The sequence below is a fragment of the Prionailurus viverrinus genome, chromosome B3 (genome assembly GCF_022837055.1).
Source record: "Prionailurus viverrinus isolate Anna chromosome B3, UM_Priviv_1.0, whole genome shotgun sequence".
In the NCBI taxonomy this organism is placed as follows: Eukaryota; Metazoa; Chordata; class Mammalia; order Carnivora; family Felidae; genus Prionailurus; species Prionailurus viverrinus.
In genome coordinates, this window is record NC_062566.1 from 45,818,617 (window position 1) to 45,833,636 (window position 15,020).

Below are 15,020 nucleotides of genomic sequence, written 5' to 3' on the forward strand. Positions count from 1 at the left end.
ATCACAGAGATTATATATATATAAATTATATGTTAATAAATAGAAAATCATCCCAAGTTTATAGCAAGAATTGAACATCTTAAAATATCTAGAACCCAATCTGATAGGAAAGTATTAAATATGTATTGACTTCTTAAGTCTTTCTCACACCAGAGTATATTTTAAAACTTGGCTTCACTTAAACAAAAACAAAAACAAAATAAAACCAAAAACTAAACAAATAAGAAAAGGAACAAGGAAAGAAACCAAAAGAAAAGGAAACCTTTGGCTCCACTTTGACCTAATCTCCTCATATATACCACCATTACTTGTCTCCCTACTCAAAGGGAACTCCCTTTGACTTCCAGTCCTGTATCCTAGAAGACATCTGTACCTGTGCATTTGGGCTTTATGTCTAGCAAGAAGTAAAGATGGCAGCTGTTTCTGCTCCCCTAGGGGACCTTGGCCACTTCACTCTTCACAGGTATTCTTTCTAGATCTTCTGTTTCAAAACTCAAAACAATCCCTTTGTATTATAGGTAATTCTAGAATATTAAAAATCAAACCATACTAAACCACAAGTTTATTACTATACATTGCATTTTAATGGAATATTTTATACATGGGTTGCCTTCTACCATGACCAGTACTGCTATACTTACTTTAAGGAAAGATCTTCTACTACTTCTACTCCTCCTCCTCCTCCTCCTCCTCCTCCTCCTCCTCCTCCTCCTCAAGTCTCAAACATGCAAAAACAGTAAAATGTAAAAACAAACAAAAAAACATAAAATGTGGGATATGTAGGATGATGGGTGATTCGCTGAATATTTTCTATGGCAAAATCTCCTAGAATTTTTCAAATAGCTACTTTCTAAAATTTTCAGTTTACATACACCTTTCAAGGAATATATCTGTTTCTTGCCTATGCTTTAATGAGTAGATATTACCAAAATCTTTCCATAAATGTGATAACCTACTGCTCTGGAGAACTAGGAAATAATTCTTTATTTGTTTTTAAGTTAAGAAAAGTATACCTGTATTTCCTTAGACTGATTCTACCTCTTCTAATTTAAAAAAAAGAAGAAGAGAGAAAACAACTCTAAATAAATGGGTAGGTGAAATGTTTGCTACACAGTACTCTTTAAATGTGTTCTGATGATCACCTACATCAGAAGTACTTAGAGAGTATATTAAAAAGGCACATCCCATCCCTCCTGGCCTGGACTCTAAAGTTTGAGAAGTATCTCTTGATAGATTTGGGCCAGAAAAGCCCCAAAACGTAGTTGAAATATTATTCTTCTTAAACATTAATCCCAGAATTTAAGTCAATTCCAGAGATTTAATCTTGGAGATGTATAGGTTACATCATCATAGAAAGAATAACTAGCCTTCTCACAAATGTGATTGACCTAGAGGGGAAAAAGTCATGTTTTTATTCTTGCCTATTTTGATCATGCCTATTTCATCATGTTAAAATATACAGAATTTTAAAAATGTCCTTTTGATTGAAAGAAAAAGAAACTTAAGTAAATTTATATTCTATGCATTCTCCACCATTTGTAGAACTATGGTGGAACCATATGGAACATCTTTCAAATATATATATGACAACAGCAAGATGCAGAACATGCATATATGACATGTAATATCATTTATGTCAAATTTAAAAATAAAGGAGGTATATATATATATATATATATGTTTATAGAGTGTCAAACAAATCATCTTTCTCTGAAGAATAGAAGGAGATGTTAATTTTACTTTTAACCTTGGGATTTTCTGGATTTTCTTTTATAATGATTTTATGTGTGTGTGTGTGTGTGTGTGTGTGTGTGTGTGTGTGTGTTTTATTTACAAGTGCACATATAATTCATCATTAACACATACAATTTTGGATAAATATCCATGGTCCCAAATACAGAACCACAAAATCAAACGTTTATGACATAATCCTAAAAATTTATAATTGTATGGGGCGCCTGGGTGGCTCAGTCAGTTAAGCGGCTGACTTCGGCTCAGGTCATGATCTCGCTGTCCGTGAGTTCGAGCCCCACATCGGGCTCTGTGCTGACAGCTCAGAGCCAGGAACCTGTTTCAGATTCTGTGTCTCCCTCTCTCTGACCCTCCCCCATTCATGCTCTGTCTCTGTCTCAAAAATAAATAAACGTTAAAAAAAATTAAATAAAAAATTGTACAACACTTGTTGGGAACAACAAGTACTACAAAAGCTCCCCAGATGATTCTAACAACCAGCCAGGTTACCCGTCCAACGTAATAAAGGCTCAATCTTAGGAAAATATTTTACATTCAACTGCACATCTTTGTTGGAAGCCAAAATATTTCCACAAAACTCTATAGCTATTAGAAAACAAAATGCACACCATGGTAAAAATATCATTAATTATGCTAATCACAGATGTCACAGTCTCTTTCAGAATCTACACACAGCCTGGGAATGGCATTTCAAAACAAAATGAGATTTTCGTTCTGCTAAAAAAATTTACTTCCAACTGATGTTAGACTCTAATTCCACGTCAAGTGTACTGAGACTTCAAATAAATCATCCCTCAAGCTGCTGTCGTACAGTATTTATTGGGCTCTACAAGCCTTGATTTATACGATGTACCAAGGACTTGTAACAGAAAAACTAAGAATGAACTATTTTATATCAAAACCTCAGTGCCTTTCATATTATTACTGTTTTTTAATGAAAATCCTTTGGTTGTAATAAAACTGTGACTAATGCTCTCCTTCCTTTTTATCATGTTTTTCCACCTTAAAACATGAATACCTAATCTCTGAAGTGAGTTAGCATATGGCTGCTCTAAATAATCAAAATAACCATTTAACTCTGGACCCTCCTCTTACTATCTGTATGACATTGAGTAAGTTATGCAGGTTTTCATCATCTCAGTTTCCTTACCTGTAAAACAGAATCATAACAGAATAATTCCTAGTGGTGTTGTAAGAAATAAAAATAAACAAATAAACTTCCTGGAAAGTATCTGGTATGTACTAGTACTCAATAATAAGCTTTTACTAATTCAAAAAGATATATGCACTCCTATGCTTACTGCAGCATTATTGATAATAGTCAAGTTATAGAAACAATACAACTGATGAATAGATAAGGAAGATGTGGGGTGTGGGTGGGGGGGGTGTGGGGGGACACACACTCACACACAGTATACAGGAATACTACACAGCCATAAAAAGGATGACTTCTTGCCATTTGTGACAACATGGATGGACCTAGAGGGTATTATGCTAAATGAAGTAAGTCAGACTAAGAAAGATAAATACCATACAATTCCACTCATTAGTGGAATCTAAAAAATATAAATAAATGAATAAATGAACAAATAAAAAACAGAATCAGACCTGTAAATACAGACAACAAACTGATGCTTGCCAGAGGGAGGGAGTTGGGGGAATAGACAAATTGGGTAAAGGGGAATGGGAGATACTAGCTTCAAGTTATGGAATGAATAAGTTATGGGAATAAAAGGTACAACATAGGGGATATAGTCAACGGTACCGTAATATCATTGTATGGTGACAGATGGTAGCTACACTTCGGGTGAGCACAGTATAATGTATAAACTTGTCAAATTACTATGTTGAACACCTGAAACTAATGTAACATCATGTATCAACTATACCCAAATTTATAATTTTTTTAAATGTAAGAACTTTTAAATAAATTTTAAGTAGTAATAACAAGCTTTTATTTCAAACCATACTTCTAAACTCTCAAAACATAAAGTCATAGTCTTATGAGCCACACTTTGGATTTGACTTTGAAATTTGTTGTGCTTTCTACTTAGTATACTGTTCCCCTTGATTCAGCATTCATCCAACACATATTAACTCAGTGACTACTCCATATAAAGCATTGGTCTAGGCACAGTGCAAATGAAAGAATGCAAACAACAAACCTTTCACCTTTAGAAGACAATTTAGAAGAGAAAATGAGAAACTGTCAGTATGTAAGGTAGAAGCTAGTGCCATAAAAGGCAGGTATCTGAGAATTCAGAGGAGACAATAGTTAATTCCAGCAGGACTGGAGGTAAGGGATCCAAGAGTCACTACCATGGTGTGGGGTTCAGGCCAGCTACACAAAAGGTACCACTCAGCAGGGTTCAGCAACAAGGGAAGAATATGACCTCATCGAGTTTTTGGCTACACACATTACAAAATCCTTTCCCCACTGGCACACTATTCAAGGTGAAAGTTCTCAAAAACACTACGACCAAATATCCGTGCATATAAACATTGGGGTCTTTAAAATTCCTCTTTACCAGGACCCTGAGGACAGAAGTTGAAATCAATTAAATTTATGAACTTCTAATTCCATAAAGCTCTATCAGGGCAACAGCATCCTATGGAGTTTTATAGCAAGAACTCTACACTCTAATCTTGGCAGATTAGTAATGGAAAAAGGAAAAAAAAAAACAGCTCTGCTACCTAATGATGGAGAGCTTCTCCATGGTAGTCATGGAGAGAAAAATCTATTGGCATCTGCCCAAAGCCCAGTAAGCAGATGGCCATGGGCACAAAATCCATCACGACAATTGGCACCTCACTGGAATGCTCTGAGCAGTCAAGGGGCCTGAAAAATGCCCTTCTTTGGCTGCCCTACCTCCTGAGGCATATTGGTGGCACAGGAGGGAGACAACTGCCTGACTGCTGCCAAAGGAAGAAAAGATGGCCTTTAAAATCTAGGCTACTGCAGCCTCCTGGGTAGTCAATCTGGTGCCTTTCAAGCAACCAGAGCGCATCTTAAAGATGTGTGTCTGATTTCCTTCAGGATAAATGATACCCAACAGATTCCATTCAAAGCTAGCTCAAGGATAACATGTCAAGCTCCAAGATGGCAGAGGGGTCTAGGCGCTCTATAGCGAGGCCCAAGATATCAGGTATATGGCACAACATTGTTTTACCTATTTTCAGATTCTTAAATTGGTGATGTGCAGTAAACTAAGTGTATTTCTGTTCTCTAAGGAAAAGTGCCACTGGACTATTAAGGTTGTTAACTACTCGAAGGGTCAATACTCCTAACAATCTACTTTGTAGATGTTTGCTACTTTGGAATTTTTTGTTTTTAATATAATTTATGGTCAAATTGGTTTCTAAACAACACCCAGTGTTCATCCTAACAAGTGCCCTCCTCGATGCCCATCACCCACTTTCCCCTCTCCCCAACCCTGCATCAACCCTCAGTTTGTTCTCAGTATCCAAGAGTCTCTTATGGTTTGTCTCCCTCCCTCTCTGTAACTGTTTTTTCCCCTTCCCCTCCCCCTCCCCCATGGTCTTCTGTTAATTTTCTGAAGATCCACATATGAGTGAAAACATAAGCTAACTTGGAATTTTAGAAGTTAATGAAGATCAACTTTTTGAAATTTATAGTTTTGGAATTTTTATAATATTGCCTAACATTTCAGATACTTTAACCACCTGGCATTAAAACATCTATTAAATCACAATAGACACATACTCAAGCACACTGGTTAGTCTTAAGATGCCCTTAAGTAGACTTACCTGAATCCACATGTTGGCCTTTATCCCAAGAAACTATTAACTGAGTTTCAGTAATAAGGATATCTAAATATTAAACATCACTCTTAAATAAGATAGTTATTATTCCAGTATGAATTATTATTTGCATAAAATTTTGATTACTCTGCACATTCACGTTGGCTTTAAATATAGTTGAGAACTGCCTCCTGAAAACAACAAAGTCACAGCCAAGGCACCCAAGATCCCTTTAACTCATGTTGTTCTTTAAATAAGTTACATAATCCTAATTGTTATTTCGACTGCCTTAGGGCCTGAAACAGTTTAACAATAAAGGTATCTAACTATTCAATAATCTAGCCCTATCAACAAGAAAATCACCAGTTTTAAGGAATGTCTAACAACAAATTTGTTCAAGACAAAGATGCTGTCATCAGCTACTGGCTGAGGAAACTGTTATATTATTTCATAATGGCAAGGACAGTTGATCGTCTTAATATATACCTTTAAGAAATGTTATGTAAATACATCAAAGACTACAATGCCATAAATAAGGACAACTTTAACAATATAAAATTCATTACAACTGAGATAATATCAAACTACCCTAAAGATAAAAGTGATAAGCACGGAAATAACATAAATGGTAAGAGATTGGGGTAAGTGCAAGTGAAGTTTGGTAGAAAATAAAAAGTCAAAAACACCTATTTACAAGTGGCTAGTTTTCAAAAGTGGATGAACCAAAATTGTTCCCTCGGAAAAATCAAGTAAAATTCTTAAATAAGAATTTTATAAGAATAGCTCTTTTCAATATCATAAGGGGGGAAGAGACTTCTCTTTAGGAGAGAACTTGACTCATTACTGACTCCTCTTCAAAGAGTGCTTTGTGACCATTCAGTCATGGCCTAGGGTTTTGGCTATACTGTACTCCCTCAGCTTCATCAGTAAGCAGTGATGGAGGCAATGGTCCTCCATGGGACTGGCTAGGGTTGGCTATGCATATCCACCTCCCCCTTATGGCAGGCTTCAAAGTATAGATTTGATGGGAGGGGTAAAACTGGAGTCTATGGTTCCTAATTCTTTAAAATTATAGCATTCTCCTCATCCTTGTAAACCTAATAGAACCAAAAAGTAATTCTGGGTTGCTGTTCGATTTCACTTGCCCCCCCCCCCTTTTTTTTTCCTTTTGATGACTGATGCCACAAAGTTAGTTAATATGAAATGGGGTTTGTTCCTAACCCTAGCAGAGAAATCTGGGCTCATTTTAGTATGACCTATTTGAAAACACCCTGATTTTAAATCATCAAGCCCAACTTGTGGGGGGAGCAGAGTAAACTAATACCCTTCTCAGAATAAACATGCAAATTTCTTGCAAATACATTCTTTCTCCCAAGAGTAAATACAGAGCATACTCTAAAGAAGCACCACCCAACGTTAAAATACAACTAGCTCAAAATGTAGCATGTAAACATGAGTACCTCCAGCCAGGATCTTCTCTTCTAATTCTGCCATTTGTTTCTTATAGGCTTTTAAAGCTGCTTCTTTGAAAGAAGGACGAATTCTCTTTGGCTTTATGATTTCCATGGGCTGTTCAGGGATGTTTTGGTTTTCATCTTCTTTTATTTCCATTTCAGCTGATGTTTCATTTAATGGCTCCAATCCTCCTTCACTAACCATATCATCTGCCTGCACATCATAACCCTCATCTTGTGGGGTTTCATAAGGTGTTTCATATGAAGGATGATCGTATACCTGCATTTGTTCATCTGTTTCAGTCATACTAGTCCTGTTTTCTAGCTTTGCAAGGACTTGCTCCATCACTTCAACATAATCTGTCTCATTATCAGCCACTGGTTCACTATAGTCCTCCTCATCCTCTGCTTTGTAGTAAAAAGGCTCTGTGTAGACATCAGAATCAAGGGTGGTACTTGACTCATTTGCAGTTGATTGGGATAATGTCCGAAATCTCCCCATTAAGGAAGAGCCACTATCTTCATACCCACTGAGACTCTGTGTGCTTTTGTTCCATACCACTTCCAATGCTGATTTAGCTCTCTGTAATGTAGATCCAAATTTTGGGAAACTGAAAGACTTATCAGAAAGGTCAATACTTAATCGACTATGCCAAGATTTGGGTGGGGCATCCTCTGAATCATCACTTTGCAATTCACTTTGACTTCGATACATCATGGACAATTGGTTTTGATTTTGGTACAGATCATTAGAATTTGCTTCCTGGTAAGAATCATATTGGCCAACCCATTGGCCTTGTGGTTCATTATCCAACCCAGGGCATGGAGATGAATTGTCATCTTGGGTTAAATCATAGCTCTCAGAGTCATCCTGAAAGTCACTGTGGCCCTTTCCCAAGTCTTCTAGGTCTTTATTGTAAACATCTAGTTGTTGATCAGATAGACTGTTTGTGTCATAGTCAAAAGCTTCCTGGGTGGATGAATCTAAACCTAAATCAGTGCCTTGCTCTACTTGATTCCATTCCTTCCACGGAGAAAGATCCTCATGTAAAGAGAGCTGAGAATCACTGTAATGACTTCGGTCCCCAGATGCACATACCATACCATTACTCATTCCACTATCCACAGTTTCTGTGTTCTCAATTTCACTCTGCCCTTGGACACCCTGAAGTGCCCCTTTCAAATGTTGATTCTGAGGACTGTCATACAAGGTGGCTGTGCCCTCCTGCTTCCTCTGCCAAAGTTCTCGGTCTGAAGATGACAGGAGGGAGCTTCCATTAGTTCTAGTGAAAAACTGATTTTCTGAAAAATCCTCTGAGTAAGATTGACACAACTTGGAAAAATCTGATTCAGAACGACTAAGTTTAGCAGTGAAAAAATCACTCTGTGAATGCCAGAGGGGTGTAGCATCTGCATAATGGGTTGTAGTTTGTTTTTCCAAATTATCTGATTCTGGCAATTGTGAGGAAATTTTATCATAATCAGACTTACTTGAAATTCTGCTGCCACTAGCAGTTTTATTCTTGGCTCTTGAATTGTGTGATTTTGAACCTGACTTGGAAGTACTTCCTTTTGTTGGAAACTGTGACTTGGAAAGCACAGCGTAACTATTTCTATTGAGGTCAGATTCCAGCTCTCCATCACTGTCATCAGGTGACTGCCAATTATTCTTCTTGCTTTTGGGCTCTGGAGTAGACAGCTTTATATCCATGCTTTCATATGTCTGGGAGGATGGTATCCCTCTTTCTTTTCTTTCTCTTATGTCATGAGTAAGAATATCTGTTGAGATTCCAATGCCTGTTCCTTTGAGTTTGTATGATTTTTTTAATACAGAATCTCTTTGCTGAGGGGTTTCAAAGTACACGAGTATGGGTCGAGGCTTTGCATTTGGGCAGTCCCTCTGGTGTCCTATCCTTTGAGCAAATTCAATTTTAATTGCATTTGGTACATCTGAAAAGCCCATTTTATCTACTAGAATTTGATACACCACACTTTCAATGTATTCAAATCTTTCTTCAGGCACATTTAGAAACCTCAGGCTTGCCTTGCTACCCATATGACCTAAATGTTTAATATAATCATGAATGTCTCTGGTTTCCCTCCGAGATTGGACAAACCCTGTACGTAGCTGCTCAATTTCACTTTGTACAACCTCCACACTGCTGGAGATCTCATCTATAGAATGCTTGAGAGCATTGACATGCCCTCGTAGTTCAGAGAGTTCCGTTTCGATCTGACTTATCCCCTGAAGTTCCTTAAAGATCATTTCCATGACATCATGTGTTTGGCTAATGCAGCCAGAGGAACTGAATCCTGGCTCGAGGGCATTTGTCTTTGGGTTTCGTGCAGTTCTGTCCAAAGATTTACTTCTTATTCCCCAGGTTTTCTTCATTGTGCTCAACTCTGAATCTGATGAAACACATTCCTGACTCTTTTTCCATTTTCTCAGTTTGCGTAAAGCTCCTAGCTTTAAGCTATGTAAAGTGCGTTCTCCATCAGAACTGCCCTCAGAGGGGGCCAGGCTGCTTGAACTCTTTCTAGTGCGTCTAACTGGCATTGTGTGTGTTGACTGTGCCTGGTTTTCTGTACTACTCCTTAGTTCGTTGAGTGATTCTGAATAGGAACTCTCAATTGAAGATAACTCTTGAAGCAGATCCTCATTATCACTGTTAGTTACATTAATATTCTTTTGTAGGCCATTGGCGATAGCTACTCGGTAACTGAATGTTGGTGAGAGGGAAAATTCTTTATTAGTCTCGTCTTCTTCAGTGGATAAGTTGCGAGTAGATGAACACTTCGCAATCTTCTTTACAGTACTTTTTAAGGTATTAGAAAATTTAGGGGTTTTGGTCTGGCCAGCAGTAGGAAAGTCTTGATCCTTTTTGTGCTGACGATTCTCTTTTTTTTTGGTTGTATTTCCCAGTTTCTTTGTAAACATTCCTTTGCAAAGCTTATGTATGTAAGGTAAAATCAGGCTCTTGAAAAGATTAGCCACCATGGAGAGCAGTTAGTGCAAGTTTTCCTGCCCCAAAGTAGTAAACAAAGTATCAGGATGAAAATCTGTAAATCCAAGGCAAGCATCTCTGTTCAGATGTTCTGTGAATTACTCAAACTACCAAGAATGGCAGCCATGGTTCTGCTGCAGTGTCAATGTCCTGTGACAACCATAAGCAAAGCTCCATTTATGAAAGACATTCTCTCCCGGAGAAGGGGTTTCATGAATCTCTCTCATTTCCACATAACTTCATATAGTGTCTAAAAGAAAGAAATGTTGAAATGATTATCAGAATTCAATTCTAGATTAATCCCATTTCTAACATATTTCTGAAGTAGTCAAGATACACAATGTATGAAACATTGCTGAGGGGAGCAGACAAGTATGTGAATTTCAGTACAGAGTTATTTTTAAAATAACTATAAAGCAAATTGGTACCAATAACTACATTAAAGTTATATTTTTCTTTTTAAATCATTAATTAGGGGACACAACTCACACAGTAATAAAACTCATCAAATTCATATTATTCATATGTGTAAGCCCTTTTCTTGTTCAAATAACATTTTACTTTTCTAGATAGAGTGGGAATTTCTTAAATAATAAAGTCATCCAAGTGAGAAATATTTCACATAATGAAATAAATACCAAGAGAAAACATATTTGAAAACATGCTTGGATTTAATATATCCAAGTTTTGAGAGGACATGACTTGAAAGAGTTGAGCCATCCCAATCAACTGGTACAGCCTTGTGGCAAATGGCAGGGAACCCATCCCCAGGGCAGAACTCTGACTGGAGATAGAGTACCAAATTACAAAAGGAAATTGTGTCACAAATAAAAGTTACCTACTGAGAATAAAAAATTGGTTAGGTAGAACTCGTCCAATGAGTTGATGCTTTATAATGCAAATGACCACACCAGTAACTAATATTTACGATGATTAATTTCGTGAATTACATGAAGTAAAAGAAGAGAAAAAGAGAGAAAAAGTTTACATTAATTTTCCTGGTTCAATAGTACCACACCTTGTATGCGGTAGGTTCTAAACAAAATTTTGTGGAATTGAGCTTAACTATTTTACAGCTGAAAGAAATCACAAAAATACTGGTAACAGCCAAAAAGCCTTTCCTAACATTGAACTACATATTTGAGTGGACAAATAATCTATGTAATTCTTTAAAGAATACATCACCAACTGCATATTGTTCTAGGAGCTGGCTGGCTATCAGCTCCCTCTCCTTAGAAATCTTCCATTTTTACCTCACTGACATTCTGCAGGGACTTGAAGGGAAAAATGCTCTGGCCAGGAGACAAGCTTCACAAGAAGAAGCAAGGCAATGTAAATGAGAATGGGAAGCATAAAGATGGAGGAGAGACAGATTCTAAAGAAGTCCATGTCTTCTGGGTCTCATAAACTATTAAGAGTCTAATTCCTCTTGTCTGAACCAGTTTGGTATTCATTCATAATTATAAGCCAGGACCTGCTTTCCACTTCTGTAAGTGTCAAGAAATTGACTACTAAATTAAAATTTAAAAAGAAAATACTTTTTGTACCCCTTGACAAACTTTTCTTGTGGAGAGAAGACTTTGGCAATTGGCAGTAGGGTAGGTAAATTATTTTAAAACTAACTTTCATAGAATAAACTACTCTAATCAGCATTCAACTCATGATCCTGAGTCTATCATACCTCAAAAAAGTGCTTACTCTTTTTTTAAATGAGAGCAACAATTTTGTTAATGCTTCTGACATTTCATGAAATCATTATACATTTCCTGACCTGCATTATTTGTTCAGAACTATTGTTCTAGGCAATAATTGTTGGAAAAATTTTAATCAGGAAAATTCAACCTGAATTGAAGCCATGCCTCAAAAAAACATGAACCCAAGGGCATGCGTCCACTGTTGTACCTACATACCTACTTGCTCTATATTCCGACCACATAGAGTGACTTAGTATTCACTAAGGGCTCTATGATCTTTCACACCTTAGTAACTTTTCTATTCTCTACCTAACATATCACTAGTATCTTGCCCACCCTGTCTGTAAAAATTATAAAGTCCAGAATCATTTGTCCTGTGAAGACCTCGCCAGTGTCCCAAACTGAGTGTTTCACTCTCTCTGCCACACACCCACAACCCAGTTCATAGGCAATTAGAACTCTTCTGTATTACAGTCTTATTTCTTTCTCCATTCAGTAGATATTCCTTAAGGGTAAAAACTGTAACTTGTTTAAGGGTAAAAACTGTAACTTGTCCTATTGTAAACATCCTGTATTCAGCACACATGATAAGCACTCAATAAATGCTTACTGAAGAACTGGCCTAGGGGCACCTGGATGGCTAAGCCGGTTAAGCATCTGACTTCTGCTCAAGTCATACCTCGTGGTTCGTGAGTTTGAGCCCTGTGGCAAGCTCTGTGCTGACAGCTCAGAGACTGGAGCCTGCTTTGGAGTCTGTGTCTCCCTCCCTCTCTCTGCCCCTCCCCCGCTCATGATCTGTGTCTGTCAAAAATAAACATTAAAAAAATTAAAAAAAAAAAAAAAAAAGAACTGGCTTAAGGGTACAAAGTTCCAGTTACGAAAGATGAATAAATCCTAGATATCAGCTATACAGCATAGTGCCAATAATTAATACTGTATTGTATACTTACAATTTTTGCTCAACAGGTAGATCTGCATTAAGTGTTCATATCACAAAATACAAGTTAAAAAAACGTGGATAGAGATGATGAATAGGTTTATGGCATAGATTGTGATGATGGCTTCACAGGTGTGAACTTATTTAAAACTCATTTTTTTTATTTTTTTTAACGTTTATTTATTTTTAAGACAGAGAGAGACAGGTCATGAACAGGGGAGGGGCAGAGAGAGAGGGAGACACAGAATCGGAAGCAGGCTCCAGGCTCTGAGCCATCAGCCCAGAGCCCGACGCAGGGCTCGAACTCACGGGCCGCGAGATCGTGACCTGAGCTGAAGTCGGACGCTTAACCGACTGAGCCACCCAGGCGCCCCTGAAACTCATTTTAAAGAAAAAGAATTGGCCTTCATTTTAGCCACTTAAATATCTTCACCTGGTTGCCCCAAATTAAACTCCATCTAACCTAGTTGTTTTCATGAATTATTAATCTCAATTATTATCATAATTACTACTTCCTTGAGACATATACTCAGGAGTCATTCTAGCTCCCCTATGGTTCATCCCATGTCCACATTGATGGAATATATCATCTCATCCTTTGAGTAATACCTTAGTTCTGAACTCCACAATTTCTCATCTGAACTATTACCATTGTATTCTATGTGGTCTTCCTGACTCGAACTTGGCTCTTCTCTCCAATTTTCCTAAGATTAATATATAAATCCTCCTACCTAAAATGCTGACAGTTTTAACTGGTATATTTCCTGTCACTACCACAAGCACATTTGCCCCATTCATGATGAGGTAGTAACAATTCCTTGATTACCATACCATTAACTCACCAGTGTGCTTTGTCTATGCTGTTCATTCTGCCTCCCATCCTTTCTTCTTTACTTCACCTCCACATGTCTCATGACCATCTCTAAAAAATCTACATATCCCAGACGCAGCAAGGATCAACATCTCCCTGTTTGACCTCATCGGAGTCAGTGGCTCCTCTGGTGTGCTCCCACAGGGCCTTGAATGTACCTTTGTTATGGTAACTCTTACAGCAATTATTTATGTAAAATGTGTTAACTGCATCTCTCCCAGAACTGTGAACTCTTGGAGATGTGAAGCTGTGTTTTATTTAACTTTAAATATCCATTTTGCCTGATATGTAGTAGACTCATAATGTTTGTTGGGCATATGAGCAAGTATATAAATGAATGAATAGACAAATAATAAGTCCATAAGTTAATAGATGAATAATAGAGATCCAAGAAGCCTAAGATGGCTGAGCTGGACTTAATCCAGAGAAAGACAAGCAGTGTGAGCAGAGGTCATTTATCACAAACATTCATGTCCTGTCCAAAGAGGGAGAAAGATCCACCCTGAAGAAAGATAGGCAAAAGAGGGAGAAGAGTCTGGATGGACAAAATGCTGACAGAATGTGACAAGTTTTGAAACTTAGGTTGAGAAGTTCCATTTATGAGGAAGGGAGAAGGGGGTCAAAGAGATGGGGAGAGACCAGGATATCATAGGATTCTCAACTACTTGAATTCAAAATCTTATACTTACCCTCTAATTGTGTTAACTTCAGTAACACAGCCACATATCAATTTTGGTAATAAATTCTAGGGTTAAGATTAAAGGTTTTGAGGAGATCTTTGAGGGACATTGAAATACCAGAGTAGGTTGTTATGGAAAAATAATAAGAATATTTAATTGTTACTTACTATGTGCCAAGCACCACATGTGTATAATTTTTTAAAATTTACCTCATTTCATTTCCATAATTGTGTGAAATATGTATTATTATTTTCCAGGTAAGAAGGCTAAAGTTTCAAGTTTTTTTAGAAAATTTGACTTAGGCCATGCAATTAACAAGAAACACAACCTGACTCCAACCCCAGATTTGGATTCCAAGTATATAAGCTCTGAAAGTAATACTAGGGTAGAATATAAAGTAAAATATTTTTGCAGGTATGTTAAATTCATTTTGTTAGAGAGCTATTTACTATGACTATAAAGCTAGGTACGCTACTGGGCTAAAAGAGCTAATGAACCTTTAAACAGTAATGTATTGCTAAATCCTTACCAGAATTAAGTTAAAGCATTTTCAGATCAATAAACAATTTAGTTTCTTACCAAACACATGAAAGTAGGTGAACTGGGTATTTATGTATCAAAATTTTTTTTCAATAAAAATGTTAAAACCATAAAGTGATTAAGAGGTTTACCCTAAGCTAATAAATTATCTTTAAAAAAAAATAAACAGAAAGACCTATTTTCCCAAGAATGAAAGTCAAATGAATTGTGTCTTCTTTAAATTTTTCTTTCAATGTTTGTTTATTTTTGAGAGAGTTTGAGTAGGAAGGGGCAGAGACAGAGGGAGACATAGAATTCAAAGCAGTCTCCAGGCTCTGAGCTGTCA

General features: G+C 37.0%; 1 protein-coding gene across 1 annotated transcript in view; it reads right to left on the minus strand.

Annotated features, from left to right (window-relative positions):
- The window catches only part of UNC13C (unc-13 homolog C), a 606,187-nt gene that overhangs the window by 563,277 nt on the left and 27,890 nt on the right, over positions 1 to 15,020 (minus strand). The window contains exon 6 of the mRNA XM_047864534.1: positions 6,975 to 10,223. Coding sequence (XP_047720490.1) covers positions 6,975 to 9,966 — 2,992 coding nt within the window. The 5' untranslated portion in view covers positions 9,967 to 10,223. The remainder of the gene's footprint in view (positions 1 to 6,974; positions 10,224 to 15,020) is intronic.